The sequence below is a fragment of the Rattus norvegicus genome, chromosome 2, assembly GCF_021556685.1.
Source record: "Rattus norvegicus strain SHRSP/BbbUtx chromosome 2, alternate assembly SHRSP_T2T, whole genome shotgun sequence".
Taxonomy (NCBI): domain Eukaryota; kingdom Metazoa; phylum Chordata; class Mammalia; order Rodentia; family Muridae; genus Rattus; species Rattus norvegicus.
Window position 1 is genome coordinate 120,600,563 of NC_141535.1, and position 22,589 is coordinate 120,623,151.

At 44.8% G+C, this 22,589-nt stretch overlaps 1 protein-coding gene across 3 annotated transcripts; it reads right to left on the reverse strand.

Moving 5' to 3' along the window:
* Positions 1-1,764: 1,764 nt before the first annotated feature.
* Positions 1,765-22,547, reverse strand: Smim43 (small integral membrane protein 43). 3 transcript variants are annotated; one of them, XM_087613979.1, is made up of 4 exons: positions 21,762-22,547; positions 20,958-21,071; positions 5,845-5,972; positions 1,765-4,782 (listed from the first exon to the last, which is right to left on the reverse strand). In XM_087613979.1, the coding sequence occupies exon 1, from the start codon at positions 21,987-21,989 to the stop codon at positions 21,798-21,800; it is 192 nt and encodes a 63-aa protein (XP_087470105.1). In that variant the 5' UTR covers positions 21,990-22,547; the 3' UTR covers positions 1,765-4,782; positions 5,845-5,972; positions 20,958-21,071; positions 21,762-21,797.
* Between the last annotated feature and the right edge of the window lie 42 nt (positions 22,548-22,589).

Consider the following 22,589-nt stretch of genomic DNA (forward strand, 5'->3'; position numbering starts at 1 on the left):
CTTGGGTGAACATTGATGGCTATCCTTGCTCACGGAATTGATAGCATAGCCCTCAGCCCAGGTTTGGAGACAGCCTGCTGTGGAGGATGCTGTTTCAGACCCAGGACTCAGGATGCACAGCTTTCATCAGCACGGAAGAGCCTTATGCAGACAAAGAGCAGGGCCAGAGCTGAACTGGGTTCTCAAACTTTCTGATGAGCTTTTGCAACTTGGGGCCCACTGCTTTGCCCGGGTCCGCAAGAGACAGCGGCGAGATGTCGCCCCCAAGCGGTTTCATAGAGTCATGACTCAAGTTCCTTTTTTAACCTACCACACCCCTGATTCTTTGCTCTGTGGAGACCAGTGGAGCTTCCAAAGGCACACAGAAGCTGTAGCTGTAGGTCACAGCAGGAATCTAGCCGGATCAAGATAGAAAAGTCGAGAGCGAAGAAATTAATAACAAATAATTTTCTAATGTCTGTCTAACCAAACGATTCTAGAAAGTAAAAGTTGCTTATTCGTAAGGGAAAAAAGCCATGTTTCTTTTAACTTTAAAAGTAGAGAGAGCTGGCGGTGGTGAGCCACGCCTTCAATCTCAGCACGTGAGAGGCAGAGCCAGGAGGATTTCTGAGTTTAAGGCCAGCTTGATCTCCATAGCAAGTTAGGGATACACTGAAAATGTCTCAAAAGGGAGGGCGAGGAGGGGACTGGGGAGATCCGTGGGTAAGACCCTTGGCGTCTGAGCATGAGGGCTGGCGATCAAACTCCCAAAGCCTACACAAATGTCAGGTAGGCGTGATGGCCCATCTGTAACCCAGAGTTTAGAAGGCAGAAGAAAGAGTTCCCTAGTTAGCTGGACTGGCTGATCAGGGGGCTCTGTGCGCGCGTGCGAGACTACACCTGACCATCTGAAATGGAAAGGGATGAGGCAGATCCCTGACATCAAGTTCCAGCCTCCACATGCACAGGGACACACATGCAATCGGCATATACACCTGCATCAGCGCCCACACACATACTCAAGCATGCGCACACTGTATGCACACTAAACACACATACAAAGAAGACAAAGTTCATGTGCTCATGAGTACAAAATTCTCGGCAGCCTTCGTGTAAGAAGTGTTTGATTTGAAACCACCATTCCTTCCCAGAAAAAAGGACTTGTTTGCTACTTCAACCTATTCCTTTACTTACATTTTACTTTGTGTTGCCCCTACTTTAAGCTTTGTTTGAAATGAACCAAATCACATATACTTCGTTACAGATGCTCCAACGCATTCTGAGAGAAGCCTGGCCTGCATATATCTACCGCCTGTTTCCGGTGCATTTTTAAAGAGTGATTTTCACACTTCTGCTTGAAATGACTTACAGCAAAATATTTTAACCTTTCCGTCTTCTGAAAATATTTACATTTTAAAAGTCTTACTGTCTCTTCCCTCTTTTCAAGTCCTCTTTAAGGAACAGAGGCAAGCATATTCTTGGACATGGCGGCTCGTGCCTGCAATCCCAACCCCAGGGAGGTGGAGGCAGGAGAACCGGAAGTTCAGGGTCTCTTTGACTACAAAGGAACTTAAAGCAGCTTGGGCTACGTAAGACCCTGTCTAAAACAAAGAAGCAAAGATTCACCTAGATTATTTTTACTGACTGGTTATTTTTTTCACCAGCTGTGCGTGCAAAGCCCAAGCGATTCCAGGCGCTGAGTCAGCATGTTCACGCATTCGCTTCTCTGGTGCTGTGCCAGGCTGTGGGCTCAGGCAGCTTCTGGCTTTTTTTTTTTTTCTTTTTAAACTTTCCAAATGAAAGTCAAAAACAGCTTGTTAAAGTAGGTGTTTTAAGAAAGATAGAAAGGAGCCGGGCGGCAGCGGCGCACGCCTTTAATCTCAGCACTCTGGAGGCTGAAGCAGGGAAATCTCGTGAGTTTGAGGCCCGGTTGGTCTACAGGGTGAGTTCCAGGACAGCCAGGACTACACAGAGAAACCAAGTCTCAAAAAACCAAAAGTAAAGAAATGAAGTGAAGGAAAGAAAAGGATTATAGTCCCAATAGGACGGCTTGCTACGACTTCTCTATCAGGGCCCTCCGGAACGCCAGACACACCATGAAGGTGATTACCTGGGTCCTTGTGGCCCATGCTCAGGAGAGGTGTCGGGAACACTGCTCTCAAGTACACCACTGCCATCTACTTATGGGCCCAAGCAGCCCCAAGAGCCACCTCTGCTGACAGCTCCGAGAACCACGTCATTGCCACTTCATTTCTTCTGTGAATTTTTGGTTTCCTTATGGTGCTGAAGATCAAGGCCAGGGCATAATGTCAGAGGTCTTGTCCTCATGCCCGAATTCTGAGCACCATGTGTTGGGCTTCATGCAGGTTGCTTGACTTCCTCTTCTCCTCTGGGGGTCTGCACCCTCGCACACTCACCGTGATGTCCTCTTCTTATTCTCCCACACAGTGGTGAACGGCACGCCCTGGTTTGTGGCTGCTGAATGTAGAGTTCTAAACCCACTGTGTTGGCGCCTGCCGTCCTGTTGTTACCCACAAGCCCCTAAATCCTCGCTCTTAGTTAGTGGCAACCGACGCTGCTTCGCAGATGCTCAGCCCAGGCGCTGCTTCGCAGATGCTCAGCCCAGACGTGGAGCTACCAACTCTTTCTCACATCCCGCATCGGCAGAGCAAAATCTAGAATTAGGCTCCTTCTGAATCTGTCACGTTAAACAGTCCTAAGAGCTGTAAGGATGGACGCCCCCCTCAAAGATGTGTTGCTACACCGCATGACTTTGTGGCCCTATGGGTAGAAGAGGAGGGTCCAGAAATCAAGCACATGCCATCCCCTTGGCAGCAGAATGCCCCGTTACTCTCTGAGGTGCTTGGAGATCTTGGGGCTACATTCTGCTCTCTGGTGTCACACAGTAGCAGAGATAAATGTTTACAAAAGGAGCTATATTCTTACTTTAATAAGCATTTTGAAGCATTAAAGTCGCAATGGGAGGTAAGAAGATGGCTTGGTAGGTAAGGGTGCTTACTGCCAGGCCTAACAGCCTGAGTGCAATCCAAGAACCCATAACGTAGAAGAAGAGAACTGTGTTCTCTGACCTTCACATAAGTTTGTACATGCAGACACACACACACACACACACACACACACACACTCAAACACACACACTCACATACACATACTCACACATATCATACACACACACATACACATACATACACACACCCCATGCTGTGTAGAATTCAGATCAAGAACATAACAGTTCTCCAAGTGCAGTCTGCAGAATCCTCTAGTCATAAAAGTGAACACTCAGCCTCAAGGATGTGCTGTGGGTATGAAGAAAGGCAGGCACAGGGGAAGTTGTTAAGCTATAAGGACTACACTCTGTCAGGGGATTTGAGGGATGGTAGAGTCAGGATAAGCCAACAACACACCCCAAGCATGCCAGGTAAACACTTAACACAGATCTGTATTGAAGGCTCTAAGGTGAAGCTAATCCAAACCTACTGGGGAAGGACACATATTACGGACAAACCTGAAGTGAGATAAAATCCTAAGCATGGAGCCCTTTCCACGAAAAAAATACTCCTTGTAAGAAAATAGGGGCCACGGGTTTAAAGTGATTCACAAATTTTATCTCACAGGTGACTCGGTGTTTATTTTGGAGAAGGGGTGGTCTTGACTGTTAATTGATGTAAGAAGACCCAGTCCATTGTGGGCGGCACCATTCCCTTGAGCAGTAAGGCCTGAATAGTACAACACAGGCAATAGCTAGCCGATAGCAAGGAAGCCAGTAGTGCGGGTGCATTCATTTCTCCTTCCTCTTGACTATGTATATAATATGACCAATTGCCTGAGATCTTGCCTTGACATCCTCAAAATTATGGAATTGGAAGCCCAGTAATTTCTCTTCAGTTGTCTTGGTCAGGGTGTTTCATCACAGCAACAAGGAACGTAGCTAGAACACCGAGGTGCCAATGGCACAGGAACAGAACAAGAAGGCTGGACAGAAGACAAGGACTTCAGTGGTCTCTATGGACGCTAATAAAGCAGAGGCTGTGAACCAAGTGGATCTGAAACACTAGCCAAACGGTGAGTAGTGCTTTGTCAGAGAAAAGATGTGCCAGGGCAAGAAGTAAGAAGCCAGCAGTGCCAGGTGGCCTGGCCTGAGAAAATGCTAGCTGACAGCTATGTGACACACGGGCTCAGATGCTCAATATATTTCAAAAGGATCATTGCTGGCCAGGCCTGTAATCCAAACTACTCCGGAGGCTGACATGAAGAGTCAAAAGTTCAAGGTTATGGGGGCTGAAAAGATGGCCCAGTGGTTAGAACTGGGAGTGTTTTTGCTCTTCTAGAGAACTGGAGTTTGATTCCCAGAACCCATGTTGGGTAGCTCACAACCGCCTGCAACTCCAGTTCCAAGGGGTCCTCTTTGGACCTCCTTGGGTACCTGCACAGAAGAGTACAATGGGGCGCGCTTGCAAACTCAGCATTTGGGATGGAGAGGACCAAGAGTTCAAGCCCATCCTTAGCTACAGAGAGAGCTCAGGGCTAGCCTGAGTTACATGAAACCCTGTCTCAAAAACTGCTATAGTTCAGGGATTAAACGGCAAGCATGTGTGCCTCACAGAGGTTCAACACACAGAAACACACCATCTCCGTGTTTCATATGGGAACCAAGGGATTGAATCCAGGATGTCAGTGCTCTGATGCTTTTTCAAGTGCTGCCCCTCTAACTGGGAGAACCAGGCAGTAAGTAATACAGAAGGAGAATCCATGGACTAGAGCTGAGTCATGGTGAGATCATTCCTGTTGGGGAACAATGAGAAAGAAAATAGAAATTGTTATGAAATAGGCATCCTGGCCAGATGTCAGACATAGCAGAACAGTCCAACTCAAAGGACCAGCGGACGCGGAGACAAGTGTTGTCATGACTAGTGGCATAGCTGTCAGGAAAACTGCTACCCAATGTCCTGCTTGTGTTGAAGAAACAGAGGTTGGAAGTGGAAGCCTCTCACTTCTCCTCACAGCTCAAGGATGCAGAGAAGCCTCGCTGAAGGGCATGGGTGCCATACACATAGGGCAGGCAAAGGGTCTTGCTTTCAAAGGTCGGGCAGGGTGATCAGAGGCAAAGGAACCTGGGTATTAGGATTGAGTGAGGAGAGCTGAGTCTCAACCCACACCAAAATCCAATATGATGGCTGTCGGCAGATAGCCAGGAAGCTGAACGAAAACCAGCGAGTCAGGTGTGTTTTGCTGGGGTACAGGTGATTGATATTCCAGGTGGGTTTCTGTAGTTCCTCTTCTTCCGCGCAGCCTCTCCTAGCTACACTCTCTTTTCCCTGTTGGCTTGGTGAGTGCCCTGACAACCCAATAGGCCAGATGTGTTGGCAGTGGGATCTACAGTGAGTTTTGGCACTGCCACGGCAGGGAGCCTGCATGTCTGTCCCTTCAGCCTGCAGCATCCCCACCAGGCGTCCTTGCTCAGCTGCCCCATCATGGCCTCCTCTGTTTGCTGGCTTGACAACCATGAGGCTCTGAGATTTCAACCCCCAGGGCTCTCACTCAGGTCTGCTTTATCTCTTAGCAGTGCTACCTCCTTTGATTATATGCAGTAAGTTGCCGATTATACCTGGTGTTTATTTTCTATCTCCCTGTCCCAAACCAAGCCCCACAAAGGTGGAGGTGCCTCCCCCACTTTGTTCATGCTCACACTCCACAAGCCAGAGCCACATGGGCTCGCCAAACATTTGCTGAATAAGCTAAGAAATTTGACCACTAATTAATTAGCAATTAACCAGCCACTAATTGGCTAGATAGATGGCCTGGTTCTTCTCTTTTACTATTAATAACACACATCCAGCTTTTTACCTGGGTGGTGAGGATCCAAACATGGGTCCTCAAGTTTGCACAGTAAGTAGTTTATCTCAACTTCGTCTCCCCAGATCTCCCAACTTCTCACGTTTATCTAGACCGCAACATGGAGCAAAGATAGGAACCTGTAGAGGGTATAAGATAATTGAATGTTTTTATGGAATTTTAGGTTCTGAAAAAGAATGTAAACACACGTCTTAATATTTTCCAGCAAAAGGAAAAAAAAATCATACAGAAGGTGCTGCACGTCAAGAGTCCGGGATACCCAGGCCAGGCCTTATCCTAGAAGAGCATGCCAGGGCTTAGGCTAGAAGCACACATACAGTTCCACAGTGTGGGTTTCCTAAATTGTAGATGTCAGGCTGGAAATCCTGCTCCTCTCCCTGGGAGACCCATATGTCCTTCTTCCCCCCAGCCCCACCCACACAGAGAAAACTCCCCCGCCTGCTCGGAGAAAACATGTCATCACTACTCATTTCTGAGTTCCTGACAACCCACTCAAGAGTGCCCGCTCTTGAGAGAGGCTCAGTTTTTGACTGTGTGTGAACACAATCCCAGCTCGCAGCTGACAGGTCATCGCTCCTTGCCCAAATGGGCGACTTCACGGACCTCCGCGTGTGAGATCAGCGAGCCCATCTAAGGGCTGCTTCCTAATAAGCCTGCCTTTGTCTCCTTTTAATCTGATCTGATCTGGCCTGTATCTGTATCACTAAGGGAGAGAAAATGCCTATCAGTAGTGATTTCATTTTCCGATTATTAGAGCAGCAAAATATTGTCAAAGCTTCAAAAGATCAGAGAACCCCATAGCCCGCAGTTATTCTTATTTGTATGTGTGGTTTATGTAGTTATAGCAATGTAATCCCAAAATTTTATGGGAGGACTTTAAGCATAATATACATTAGAATATTGTTTTGTTGCTACATAGGCTTCATATGTTTTATTCTTATTTTCTTATTTTTTAATTTCATAACTTTGAAATGTTTTTTAAAGGAAATTAATTTGTGTGTATGGGTGTTTTGCCTGCATGTATGTCTGTGCAGTTTGTGTACCTGGTGCCCTAGAAGGCCTGAAGAGGATATCAGATTCCATGGAACTGGAGTTACAGATAGTTATAAACCACCATTGCGCTGCTATGAACTGAGCCTGGGTCCCCTGGAGGAGCAGCAGGAGCTTGTGGATGCTGAAGTATCTAACCAGCCTGTTAATGTTCTGTGTTTAAGCAACTACATGCTATCACATTGAATAACTACTTTGTATTTAATCATCCCGAAGCCGCCAGATTGAGTTTGTTGTCAAATATTTACTGAAGGTTTCTATAGTGACTTTTTTTTTACAGTAACACAGATGTGTTGAAAATAATTTTTAGCACTGGACTAACTATTTTCACACATTTTAAAACTGTGGTCAGGCTAATATTCTGATGGGGTTTTTTGGGGGGAGGGTTTTTTTTTTAAGCAGACAGATGACGGATACAATGTAACACTGAAGTTACAAAATCTCAGTCAAAATCTGACACTGAAATCTTAGAGCAAATGAACTTCCTGAGGTTCCGGCTTAGTTTCCCATTATTAGAAATAACCGGGACGGCCCGTGTGCACCTGACCACAGAACATGATCCAGGTCTAGTCTGCATGATGTCTATAATTTCGGAAGGACATTTGAAGGTAGAAAAGACGTCATCAAGCTAGTCAGAGCCCTCTTTTCTCCCCTTCACCCCCACATATGTATATGTGCTTAAGTGCACACACATAGGCATACACAAGTCACAAACAGAAACACACAACACACAGCACAACCACGTAAAATTACATACACTCAGCTACACAAAAATGTATACACAGACACACAACTATACAAATAACACAGGCAACCACAGATACATTAACACACAGTGCATATAAATGCACACACACACACACACACACACACACACACACACACACACACACACCCTTATGCCTTTCTACAATCTACTTGACCAGCAAAGGTGTTTGGGTTTACGTTGCCTATGTTAATCAACCAAATGTTAAGACAAGGAGAAGCACCAGAGTGCCTCTGTGGTACATGCGCAATGAGTAAATTTAGAAGCGAATGCTGTCCATAGAACAGTCGACTGTAAAAATTACCATATAGACCCAGATATGTGGATATTTTGAATGTGTAAAAAAACATATTTTTATTTGTTCTGTTTCAAAAATTATGTCTGTTTCAAGACTGCCTAAGACTAGAAAAACAAAAAACAAAAAACAAAAAAAACAAAGAATCTGATAGACTAATTATATTAGACTTACAAGGACAATTTCAAGTTTTTAAGTACTTCACATCTGTGGATTATGGCTCTGGAATGGGAAAGAGAACAATTCAAATAATGTACAAAGACAAAGCTGAGATGACACATTCAAACGTTCATAATGAAGCTTCAAAGAAAGAAACATTTTATACAGAGTCTCATCATATTGCCCAGTCTGCTTTCCCAGAAAGCCCTTCCTGGAACTGTCTAGCCCTTGTTTCCTGAGAGGATGCCAAAGCAGTCTTTACCCTTGAGTGAGCGTGTCTTTCAGAGACTTGGCTGTGAAGCTGCCATTAAGCCACCCCATCCTTAGGTTGCCTGTAGCATCTGGAACTGAGGAAGAATAGAGCTATAAGACGGCTTTAGGAGTTTACAGAGTGAGCCTGACAACTTTTCACAGCGTATGTGGCTCTACAGACAATTCTGAAGTGCCCGTTAGAAACACTTACATTTCCTATATAAAAATTAGCACGTGGGGCTGGGGATTTAGCTCAGTGGTAGAGCGCTTACCTAGAAAGCGCAAGGCCCTGGGTTCGGTCCCCAGCTCCGAAAAAAAGAACCAAAAAGAAAAAAATTAGCACGTGAGAATCCAATATTTATATATTCATACCTAATTAACACCCATACTGATTATAGGTTCGTCTTTTTCCAATATTAAGTTAATAATCTTTCAGAAATCTCAATACATAACAATTTATAGGAAGAAGGATACATAAATAATTCAGGCATTTGTTACCTGATAAACAAGAGGCAAACAGGCTATGTACATGTCACCTTATTTTCCTTTCGTATTTTGTGTGTGTGGATGTTCGCCTGCATGGGTGTGTGTATAGCACGTGTGTGTCCCTGGTACCCACAGAGGCCAGATAAAAGTGTCCATTCTTCTACAACAGGGGTTACCACTGGTTGCGAGCCATTCTATGAGTGCTAGAAATCGAACCTGGGTCCTCTGGAAAGGTAGCCACTGCTTTTAACTGCTGCCATCTTCCAGTCCTGAACATGTTACTTTATACTTGCAAAAATGAGGTGGGGGAGCGGGGAGCTCAGTGGCAGAGAGAGCGCTTGCTTGGCTTGCTCAGCACAAGTTCCCACCATAAGGACAGACAGATGTCCCAACAGGAATGCAGGAACCAAAGCCGACAGAGGCCACACAGCCATGTCATGCAGGCGTGGGGAGGAAGAAGTCAGAATGGATGATCAGACATGTCTAGCTTGTTTCCTGTAAGGGAGAAGACTTCCAGAAAGTGCTGTTTGAAAATTCAGTCTACCTTTGGTTCATTAGAAGAGAATCTAGAAAGTGTGTCAAGAGAGTCATTCTAAACAAAATATGGTTTCTTCCACAAAGGCCCAGGGATGTGTACACTGCAAGAGCACCCTGGACAAGCAGAACACATCCTACCCTTTAGATGCATTGTTAAGAAGATAACTTCTTGGGTATTTGTTTTTGTTTTGTTTTGATACAGGACCTCACTATGTAGTAGCTTAGGCTGGCATCGAACTTACAGTAATCCCCATGCCTCAGCCTTCTGAGTAATCCCAAATATATTAATGAAAGGGATCAATTGTCTCTCAATATACAGTATGCCTTTTCTCCACAACATCCTAGATGGTCACTGGGCCTCGAACCCTGCACACTCTCAGTCCAAGTGATCCAGGTACAAACCCATCTCTATCCCTTCTCAGCCTCCTGACTAAGACCAAATGCAGGCCAATCCTCAGTGCTCCAGGTGGAGCAGAGAAACATACTCAGACCATCCGTATCAACACATTGTATCCCACTGATCAGGTGACGGGGTCAGGGCTTGCTCAGATCCACTCATAATAAAAAAAATTTTTTACCAGAATATGAGTTCATCAAAAGTACTTGGGGGTAGGGAGGTAACTCAACTAGTAAATGCGTGCATGAGGACCTGAGCTCTTCCCCAAGGGCAAAGGCAGGGAGCAGTGTTATCATAACCTCAATGCTAGGAAGGTAGAAGCAGGTAAATCCTTGGGACTTATTAATAGCCAGTCTAATCAGTAACCTAATCAATAAGGTTCATGTCCGTGAGAGACCCTGTCTCAAAAGACAAGTTGGACAGTAACTAAGGAACAACATCCCAGGTTGACTTTCAACCTCCACAAGTATATGGAAGCATGCGCGCGCGCACACACACACACACACACACACACACACGCACGCCCATGCACACGCATGCACACACATACATGCACACACGTACACACACACGCACACTCACGCACACACACACGCACACGCACATGCACGCACACATGCACACACACGTACACACACACACGCACACGCACGCTTCACCTACCTGTTTACTCTGCTTTCCTGGCATTTAAACAGTGTCTGAAACAAAGCAGGTGCTCAATAAGTGTAACTAATGGAGAATCAAATACCCAAAGCAAAGCTGGGAGATGGTCTGAGGGAAAAACTGGATTTTGATCTATGGTTTTACTTTAAGGTCCAGAATCAGACAACACTTCATTTCAACACTGTAAAATAGAATAGCGCTCCAGCGAGCGGAATAGACCTGTTCTAGGAACAAAAAAAGAACGTGAAGGAAACAGAAACAAACAAACCAGACAAAAGGACACTGGCTGTCTCAAAATTACCCTGCTTGTAATTCAGAGGCAAGGGGAGAGGACAGGAACTTCAGGGTATTGTTTCTTTTGTACAAGGATTAAGACATAAAGAGAGAACATCTTTACAGTTCTGATTTAAATTGTCCTGCTAGGGAAACATGGCTGCTGTCTTGCCTAGTCAGACGAATGGCTCTTTTCAGCTTGGTGGTGCAGCCTGAGCCAGTCTCTCTCTTCTCTTTGACTGAGTCCCTGGCGTCTGTGCTGGACTTTAGTTCAAAATGACGCCCGTCCTCTACCTCGGATAAAAAATGCGAGCGAGGGGTGGGGTACCTTTGGTGGGCCCACGTTTAGGTGTGTGTCTGAGAAATTATGCCACACAACAGATCTGCTGTAGGAGGTCTATTGGGGGAGAGGAGAGTGAAAGGCATCTCGGGACATGAAGGAAAAATAGAGGCAGACAAGCAGGGAGACAGGAAGACTGAGAGAGAACAAAGAAAGAATGGAGTACGGGAGAGCTAGACAGAGGGAGGGAGGGAGGGAGGGAGGGACGGAGGGAGGGAGGGAGGGAGGGAGCGATGAAAACAAGATGGAGGAGAGATATCCGGGGTGGCTAGGGGCCCATATATCCGCCGCACATACCTGGCGCACCTGACCTAGTCAGGAGAAGACGTAAGCAGCTGCTAGGTCCCTGAGAGCAGGCCAGTGGAATCCCCGTTTTTTGCTAACACAGCTTCTAGACTTTGACCTTGGGTAAAGGATGTAGTCTCTACCTTGAGTGAGTTTCCTCATCAGCAAACAGCAGTAGTGGCGGTGTCACAGGTGGGTGTGAGCTCTAAGAAGTGTAACTACGCTGGGATTAAAGGCAAGCACCACTCCATCCAGCTCATCATTTTACATAGGCCTCTGTGCCTTAACTAAACCTACTTCCCGGTCTTTCCTTGAGCAGGTCAATGCATTTCATTTTGTTTGCTGCCCCAGTTTGATTTAGAACTTCTCATTTGCAACCCAGTAGTAACAAGGAAGAAGGTCTCAGCCAGATCAAGAATCTAAGCAAGAATATAAGGGCTTAAATATTTAATAGGTTCAAAACACGACCACCATTTTGGTTAAGCAAGAGAACTGTAAATAAAGCAGAGTGTGGAGGTGCCTGAAATTCCAGCCCTGGAGGGCGGTAGAGGTATGTGGAGGCAGGGGATCAGGATTTCAAGGTCATTCTTGACTGTACTGTAAATTAGAAGCCAGCCTGGGCTACAACAAATGAGAGACAGACAGACAAACAGACAGACAGAACAAATTAATAGATAGGGATTTAAAGTATGAAAAGGCAAAAATTTGCTTTTTTAAAATTTATTTAATTTTGTTTTATGTGCGTTCATGTTTTGTCTGCGTTCATATCTATGTTAGGGTGTCAGATTCCATGAAACCAGAGGTACAGAGAATCAGAGTCCTGAGCTGCCTGCCATGTGCCTCTTCTTCTGGAAGAGGATCTAGTGCTCTTAAACACTGAGCCATCGCTCTAGCCCCAGATTTACTTTTTGATGACATATTTGTCTCAAAACTCCAATTGCTCTTTTCAATAAATGGCTGTGGAATAAATCCACATTCAAAACTAGGAGAAAAAAAGAAATATGTGGAGTCATGCTTCATAATTTTCATAAAATTTAACTCAAAATAGATTACAGCCCTAAACGACGATGACGACAACGACAAAAACACAAATACAACCCTCTCAGGTAACTTAGGAGAAAACATACGTAACCTTGGATTTGGCAATGATTCCCGGACCCAACACCAAAATCATGGCCCCCAAGAGGGAACCTGTGATAAACTGGACTCTATCATAAAGGGAAACTTCATCAAAAGACACTGAAGAAAGAATAAAAAGACTAGTGTGGGGTGGTAAAGCAAGAATACTCACAACACACCAGTTCGATAAGGTTATACAACGAACTCAAATTTTACAATGAGAAAACAGTCGAGTTTAAAATGGGCCCGAGGTCTGAAGATAAACGGGAGCAGGGAAGACGAGCAAACCACGTAAGCGTGTGGGATGATGCTCCACATGCTGTGTTGCCAGGGAACTGCAGATTAAAACAATGACACGCTTCTGCACACCTGCTTAACTCTCAAAAAATAGCAAACACCGGGGGCTGGTGAGGTGGCTCAGTGGTCCAGGGCACGTGCCACCAAGTCTGAGGACCTGAGTTCAATCCCTATGCCCCACATCACATGGTGGAAGGAGAGAAGTGACCCCTCCTACATGCTGTGCTTGTCTCCCACATGCGTACTGGGGCATACACCCCTCCGCCTTTCCTACACAATAACTCAATACCTATGAGACTCTATACAGAAAATTCCAGTGCCGGTGGATGCCGGTGAAGATGTTCCCCAGCAGAGTAACTGGAACTCATGTTGGAAAGGCCAGACAGTCGTTTTACAAAACTAAAGACAATCTGACCATGCAGTCCCACGGTCCTGTGCCATGGTGTTTCCCCCACCTCATGCTTTCTTCACACAGTGACTTGTATGGAAAAGTTTACAGAAGGTCTGTTCATAGTTTCAAAACTTGAAAGGAGGCAAGATGTCCTTCGGCGTGTGAATGCACAAGCGTTGTATTGCCGGACACTGAAATACGGGTCAGAGGTCAAGAGAAATGAACCCTCGATTGTGGCAGGAGAGGGAAGAAGCTTAAATACACATGGCTGAGTGAAAGAAGTCATCTGAGAAAAGCTGCAGCCCTGCCTGATCCGACTGCATGACTCTCTGAAGGGAGCAGCTGGAGACAGCAAATGGATTTGTGGTTGCTTGGGGCTCACAGGACGGAGGAGGAGATAAGGAGATGGAACGCTGAATTTATGGCAGTGAAACCTCTGTATGATGTAGCAATGGAAATACAAGTCACATCAGCTTGTTAAAACAGCTACAGCACAGAGCGAATCTTAGTGTTAAGTCCAGCAGACACCAGTTAACATCAAGGTAACAATGCCATCAAAGCGATGGTCATCCCACAATGAGCTCCAGGGTATCTGCCCACAGAGGTTTAAAACTTACATCCACACAAAATGCAGCATACTAGGGATCTTAAGAATAATAGCGAAGACCGTGTTACTCAGGGAAGGGGGTATATTTTAAAACTCTCTATTTTCTACTTAATTTTTTCAGTAATCCTAAAATTGTTCTCTCAAAGTAGGAACCCTTTAAGCCAGGCCATGATAGCACATGCCTTTAATCCCAGCACTCTGGAGGCAGAGGCAGGTGGGTCTCTCTGAGTTCAAGGACAGCCTGGTCTACAGAGTGAGTTTCAGAACAGCCAAGGCTATGCAGAAAAACCCTGTCTCAAAAAAACTAGATAGATAGATAGATGGATAGATAGATAGATAGATAGATAGATAGATAGAATTTTAAAATGAGAGAATTTGCTTCCTTTACTTTTAGAAATTAATATATATAATATATGATATATATTATATAATATATATACATATATAATATATATATATATATAACAAAGTTTTGTGTAACACAGTACCCAGAAGTTCCACAGGGAATGGTAAAAGCCTGGATAACTACAGGTTCATTAAGAAAGCAATAGATGAGCAAATGATTCTTTACAAAATCGTTAGGAAGAGGGAGCCACGTAGCCCCATGAGAAAGGAACTGTTGTCTTTTTTGCTTATGAATCATGCCTAAGCAAGTAGAATTATGTCTAAGTCTTCAGTAAATATGGACTAATAAATCAATATGAAATATTTGATGCATATTAAAACAAAATACAATATATATAGTTTGCCATTTAGATTTTAAAATTAAGTATGTGCATTGTTATATAGACATATACTTCATGTTTAAAGGGCACATAACAATTTGGTGATCGTGCAGAGTATGGTGGCTCATGCCTATAATCACAGCACTCAGGAAGCTAAGGCAAGGTCCTGAAGCAGGAGGATAACTGTGAGTATAGGTTAAGACTGAGACCATATCTTAAAACAACAACAAAACAAAGCAAACCACTGCTGCCGCCACCACCACCAACAGAATCTGGTAGCTATGATGAAGAAATGTAATGGGAGCTAGGGAAAGGAGAAAGAGTTAATCTTGTCGTGGTCCTACTCATAGATAAAATTCACCAACAGAGAGAAAGTCATTGAAGACCAATGAAGAATGGGAGGGGGGTTGGGGATTTAGCTCAGTGGTAGAGCGCTTGCCTAGGAAGCACAAGGCCCTGGGTTCGATCCCCAGCTCCGAAAAAAAGAACCAAAAAAAAAAAAAAAAAAAAAAAAAAAAAAAAAAAAGAATGGGAGGATGCTGCAAGGGAGAAGGGACAACGATGAAAGAACACAGGGAAATTATCAACGCTCCACTGGAAATGTAGTTAATGACAATGACGACAAAGCACCCCTCGTAGGTCAGGCTGATGGACAAAAGATGCTCACAGTGCAGAGCTCTCGTGGGTAGGCAAGATGCACACACTTGCTCTGATCATGGGAACAAAGCATATATTCTACCCGGACACCACTCAACCCTCAACCACTTTCATGTACAGTAAGTTAAGATACTACCTGCCCCACTCATCAAACGGAGACAAAACTATACAAAGATTCGAAGCAATGTACATGACATGGACATGGGGAAGTGTCCTCGTCAATAGACGGGGTGTAGAAGGTTTATGCGTAGACGCAGAGAAACACAATGCAGATGCTTTCATCTCTGAACTCTGACCTCGGGACTTGGAAGCTGCTTACTCCAATTGTACCAACAATAAAGGGGATGCTTCTTATGTACCATGACCAACAGGACGGTGAGGCACCCTTCTTGACTACGGAACACCCCCCGCCCCCCGGTCAGGACTCAGATTTAAATGAAGGAAGCCTAGTCTCCATCAGAGTTTTCTTTCTGATTTCAATTCAAATTATTTAAGCTTTCCAGTTTGTACTGTCGGCCTTTGAGTAGGAGCCTGTATTAGTAATTCCCTTCATACCATTTGTGGTAAATGGTAAGACTTAGTATGTGACCAAGACGTTGGCATTGGAGGGGTCCAGGGAACGTTCCCACGGTGGGTGCTGATGAAAGAGGCCCAGGGAGACAGTGGGGAAGTAAAGTGTGTTCAACAAATGAAGGAGGAGGAGAGAGGAGGGAGGGGAAAGGAAGAGCAGAGGATGAGAGAAGCTTTCTTTAGGAAAGCTGGTATACTTCTATGAAAAGGGAAAATCATTCTTTTCTCCACACCATGTACAAAACTCAACTCGAGATGAGCAGTAGACTCAGTAAAAGTTAAAACTACGCTTGTAGAGTAGAAGAAAACAGAGCAGAATCTTTTTTGGTAACCAGGGTGAGGGCAGGGAAGGCAAATGTCTCCTGAAGAGGACCCAAAAAGCAATGAACAAAATGTGGATACATTAAAAACTTCAAAACCAATAATACACCTTTACAAATCTTTCCAATCAGATCCATAGATGAACCACAGGTGGGAGAATATGTTTCTGTGAAAGGAATATGTCTGGGGCAGTCTAATAATGTCTATAATGCAATACAATAGCCCAAACAGGGAGCTTGGAGACAACATACTTTACTCAAACTTTGACCGTGACAGAAGACTCATTTAACGTTTTTTTTTCTTTTTTTCAGAGCTGGGGAGCTGGGGACCGAACCCAGGGCCTTGCACTTGCTAGGCAAGCGCTCTACCACTGAGCTAAATCCCCAACCCCTAACGTTTTCGAAATACAGCACATTCATTGGAAGATAAATATGTCCATTAAAATGGAAATCTGATATAAAAAGCAATATCACTTTCCATTTATTAATCATATCCTTATTAATACAACAAGGTTTGGGTAATAAGTTACTAAAAATCACACACACACACACACACACCCACACACACAACCTGAGTTACATGTAATTGTTATTTTTTTATTCACAACCTTAAAAAATATAAACCATTAGGTATCTTGAAAAACACACACTATAATCATTTGGGATTTACAATATTAAAAAGTGAACTGAAACGGACTAAACTGCATAAGACAACATGACCTTGGTTAGGGACAAGGCCTGGGAACATGGGGATGTAGTGAGTCAACGCTGCCATATTCTCCATGGTCAACTATCACAAAAACCTATCCCATTTGGTGCAGGAAGACAGGCAATAGGCAGATGTGAACATTCTCAATTTAGATCTAACTTATTTTTTTTCCTCAAGGAGAAAAACTGAATGCAAGAACAAAGGAAGACCATGGGGTGTGGAGTCCATGGCTAGCTGTCACACACACACACACACACACACACACACACACAAGAGAATGATATGTACTGTACATACAAAAGCCACCAGCCCCATGTGGCTGTCTCAGGTGAAATTAAATACAATTTAATCCCTGCTAGCCATATTTCAGTGTTTACTAGACACGTGTGACTAGTAGTTGCCGTATTGGGCACCACAGATATAGAACAGTTTCATATCACAGAAAGTTCTTTTGCACAGCTCTGGGTGTGGGAAGTGTTTCTTCTCCCTCGGCTTGGCCAGTACGTAGGCTGAGTAGAAGCAGAGAGGCGATCTCCCGGGATATTCCCGGATTGAGGGTGGAGTCACAGAAGGGAGAGAGGTAGCCTTTCTGAGCACAGCGTGCCTTTCCTTGTGTATGGAACGGATGGCCTTTATAGGGATCAAGTGCACAAACTTAGCTACCACAGAACCTAATTAGCTGGAACATGAGAGAGGGGACCAAGAAGGAGCAAAAGAAAACAATTTATGTTGATCGATCCTATACCAAAGCTCCATGAAGAGATTATGAAGACTCCCTCAAGCCCCAGACCTCCCAACACACACAAATGTGCAGGCTTCCGGGCAACTTGCTTAGAAAATCCTGCTACAGGGAGCCAGCTGGCCAGAGAGGAAGCCAGTCCTGACAAACATTTCTTGAGAACTAGGGAGAGAGCCATCGTCATTCTGCTCAGCCATATCACTTGGGGCTGTGAGGGAACCATGAGGTGTGAGGGAACCAGGAGGTCCATCTTTCTCGAACACTGCTTTCTGCACAACTGTCCTTTGTAACTAGAGTGTAGACTTCTGGCTGTCTGCCCAAGATCCTTTATCCTAATCTAGAGAGCTTGGATTTTGGTTGAAGGCAGTAGCGTCTATGTTGTTAAAGGACAGTGGCCCCTGACATAGTCCTGGCCACCGAGAAACTCTTGAGAAGGAAGTGGACTCAGACAGGCATGCCGTTTTCCTCCCCGTTTCCTCCTTGTGGGGAGCAATGGAGACCACATAAGACCCTGAAAAACAAACACCACCTCATATGAAGTGTGAGTTACACGAGACATTACAAAACCCCAATTTGTTTAAGCCCCTGTTTACTGGGGCATTTAATCTGGGCCCTTATTTATTTATGTAAACAAAATAGCAAACAGCTTTTGGAAGAATCAGTGTAACTGGTTCAAGTGGAAAAACAAAACAAAAACAAAACAAACTAAACCCAATTACATCAACAACTCAATTCTTACCTGGCCCTGAGATACCGGACTAATTCTAGTGATTTTAGAGTTTTAATTACGGGTTGAGCTTAAATAAGCACAAGTCGCACAGACTGACTCCAAAAGCTACTTTGAATATCCAGAGCTCTGCAGATACGTTCTGCATTCTGCATTAGTATAACAAGAATCCTAAAAGACTCTAGACCACGTGGTTTATGATCTAGAAATGAAAACCCCATTTTCTTCTGTCTTTAAATGGCTTAACCATTCACAATGTTCAAAGCTCTCGCCATTTATAATTGAATTCTAGTGTACTTAGTCTGGAACTAGGCAAAATTGGGAACATTAGAATGTCACATTAAAAATAGGGTGTTGCGTGTTTTCTGCACACCTTATTCCAAGTTCCCACCCCTGCAATGAACCAAAAACAAACCCTTTCTCCCCAGACGCCAGTGCAGGGCCCACTCTGGGCAAATCCCCTGAGCTGTTGGACTGCACCAGATGGCATCAGGCCCGCAGGATACCTCTACCCTGCAGTGGAAGTGTGGACATTGGAACCTATTTTGCAAACGGGAATGTGACTTCACAGAATGATCTTCTCCAGTCAGAACTGCAGACCCATTCTATTACAATTTGGAAGTTAGCGACTAATCAAGATTGTCCTAGTAAGAGGGGAAATCATTTTAAACAACTAAAGCACATACATAATTATTAAATGGCAACGTGTAAAACAGAACACTAATAATGCATTTTATCATTATGGCCCATTTCCTTAGAATGCAGAAAATTTGTATTCTAACATTTGTTATGTCTTTTGTTGAAAATGAAACAATAATATTTCGTAATAAAATCACATTTACAAAATGAGTAGTCATTTTAAATGCCCCTACTTATAACTGTCTTAGCTCCCAATTCATATTTACTTCATCTTTCAAAATAGGTGGCCAGGCATGGTGGTGCATCCTTACCAGGGGGATGAACCAGGCAGATGGTGAGTTCCAAGTCAGCCTGGACTCCATAATGAGGGCCTGTGTTATTCATGCACATATCAGAACTGACAGGGCTATCAGAGCCAAGGTGTGGTCAATGACTTGAGTGAGTACATAGATGTGAACTGTGGATGTCAGCTCATTAGATCTAGTTCAAATGTAAGCTTTTAAGCCAAACATGGTGGCACATTACTGTAATACCAGAATGCAGCATGATTGCCACAAGCCCAAGGTTAACCTGGTCTCCAAAGCAAGTTCCAGGCTAGCCTAGGCTACATAACAAGCCTCACCTCAGGAAAGCAAATGAACGAGAATGATCAATCTTGTTTGTGCTGGGTCTTGGAAAATGGTGATGGGATAAAAGAATTAGAAAAGGAATTTCTTCTACAGATGTCAAATTTTCAAAGGCAGAATTGCTGGCTAGAGAACATGCAGAAGATGCCAGCAACATGCCAGCAACATGTTTTTGCAGATGTGAGGAATCCTAACTCCTGTCATTTAGAGTAAAGAGAAGAGCACACACCCTTGGGCAGGACTGTGTAAATGAGAATGCAATAATCAACAAAGTAGTTAGTGTGGTAATAAAATGGCCCGAGCCCAGAGTGGAAAGGCAGTCATCCCTTCCTTAACAACTTGTCTGTCACACTGCAGAGTTCAGTGTAGTACTGAGATGCCCAGTTTCCTATCCTCTCCAGTCAGTGAAGAGATGGGTGGGTTACACTCCTGGACCCTGGGAATGCCAGGAAGATGAAGAAATTACAAAGCCAAGAGGCCACGCTGGTGGTTAGACAGTTTCTATTCTGATTATTTTATCAAGTATGAAATCATTATTTTCTGTCCCATAAACAACCATGCATATTAATCACACCCACGTTTATTGTCCACTTTCATATTAACAGTGCAGTCCTCTAACAAAACACCACTGCAGAGATGTCAGAAATTAGAGGATTACTGTCCAAATGACAACGCATATTCATGTCGGCTAAGTCTGGAATTCTGACTGGAAATCAGAAGCAAGCCTTACTACAGCTCTGATGAAGATAGGCAAGGAGATGAGAACTGAGTCAAGACAATAGCTAGAATAAACCATCGTCTTCATTTAAGACCAGCTTTACTGTGTCCGAATGAAATAGAATAAGTAGGAAGTCAACTTACTCTCTCAGGCAAAAATCAGTGCTAATAGTTACCCACCTAGACGGGCCTGCTTTCCCTTCCGTTTATGTTACCAACGGTTCTCTGTGTTACCAGCCTAGGCAAAATTTAATATAATCAGTCTCTGTCTCTGTCTGTCTCTGTGTTTCTCTGTGTCTCTGTCTCTGTGTCCTTGTGTCTCTCTGTCTCTCTGTCTCTCTCTGTCTCTCTCTGTCTCTCTCTCTCTCTCTCGTGTGTGTGTGTGTGTGTGTGTGTGTGTGTAAAATAACTGTTTCCATGTCGTAGTTTGTCCTATCTTGAGAAAATTAACTCCAAACCCTCCCTACTGAAAACAAATGATATTCTATACTATTTTCAAAAACGATGGGGGGTGGCTGGCTATTAAATTTGCAAATGCTCCTGGCTTCTCTTTCTAATTCCCACAAACCCCAGTCTCCTCGTTGATTTTTGCAAAGGTTCTGAAATCACCTTGACTTCTTGATTCTGGGGGAAGCGCTCCATTTCAGAGCCGGAGAAAAGCCTTAATTTCCTGCTACCTATTTCTTGCATCCGGACCCCTCTCTTTGCTAGACCCTGGATCTTGAGATAGTCAGTCATAGGGAGGAGCCCCAACATACCTTTTGCAAGATTTCCTCCACTCCCAGCTTTTCAGGGTTCTTAGGCTGTGATAAGAGTTTCTGTCCTGAGTACCTCCTGTCAAGGGTACCAGCCTGGGTTCAGATGACATAGATCTAGGAAAAGCAATCGGATCTGATGGCGAAATTATCTCTCAAACTAACATTATCCCACCTTGCACAGGTGAGTTTTACTTTAGACAGTCAGCCTTTCCCAAAAGGTCTGATATATTAACCACAAACAGGCCTCTCTCCTCACACTGCTCTTTCGGCTCCTCCTACACTATGCAAAGTAGCCCCTTTGTCTGTCCTCCGAGCCATCATCTAAAGGTCATTTTCCAGCGAATCATGCTCATACTCGCCCTCTGATGTCCCAGAGTCTAAGCCTACCCTTAACAAACCTCAGGCTAGACTAGGAATAACAATTAAAGATAGGAGGAAATCCCCAACCCCAAAGAGGCCACTGAATCATTTCTCTCGGGCACCACCATAGAAACTCCCCTCAAAGCTCGCACTCTTCAGTTGGAAGTGGCTGAGCTGAGTTGACTGAATAATAGAGTTTTCCACCCTTAGATACAAGTGAAGTTGGTCCGGGAAGAAGAGTTCTCAGACGTGCAAACCATTCTTGGCCCCAAAGCTGTCCTCTCATCGCGCGTCTCCGCTCTCTTGGAATCAGGCTTACTCTAGAAGAACTCGGATCCGGGACTAGACTCCGGTCCCCGCGGTCCCCTGCACTGTAGCGGGTCCAGAGACCCGGGAGGAACAGAGAGTGTGTCCCCTTGCCGCCGCTCTAGAGGGGTGGTATACCTGAATCCCTTTGGAGCTGAGACCCTGCCAGCCAGGTCACACTGCTTGCTCGTTATTGAAACCCCAAGGCTCCCGGTGCAGCGACAGACGCCCCGGCTGCAGCGTCCCGGCTGTATTGGCCACCGAGTTCTTCAGCTGCTTGATGACCACGAAGAGCAGGAGGAACAGGAGGAAGAGCAGGAAGAAGAAGAGCGCTAAGTAGAGCAGCAGATTCAGCTTCCACTCCATGCTGGGCGCCGCCCGAGCGGTGCACGCTGTTTCGCCTGGAAAGGCTACGCACTCTCGCCCCCGGTTCTCAGCTCCGCTGTTGTCCACCCGATCTCCGTGGCTCCCGGGGAGCGTCAGGACCCCGGACCAGATCTGCGAGCGCTGCGGATCTTCTGTGTGGAGATGCAAGCTAGCTTCTCTAGAGCGAACTTCAGCGGGTGGAGACAAGGAGGAAAGTCCCAGTGTCCCCCGGTGTCCACAGCTGGCTGGCTGCAGGTGTCTTTAAGCCTCCCATTGGGGACAGCCAATGGAACCTCTGTCCCCTCCCTTCGTAATTAAGGTTCTTCGTAATTTGCCCCACTCGCACCTCTCCAAAAGAGACACAGAAAAAATAAAAGGTGCCTGAAGGTGCCGTCTGAAGGGTTGGGAGCCGCTCCTTGCTGTGAGGTTAAGTACAGATGCATCTACAGTTGCACTTCAAGCTGCATTGCCTGTGAGAATTGCATTGACAGAAATTTTCCCCCAACCCTCTTCTGTGCTATATAGGTCCTTACAGAGCACTGACAACAAAAGGCATTCCAAATGTGATATTTTACAAAAGCTTTCTGTTGTTGATTTGAA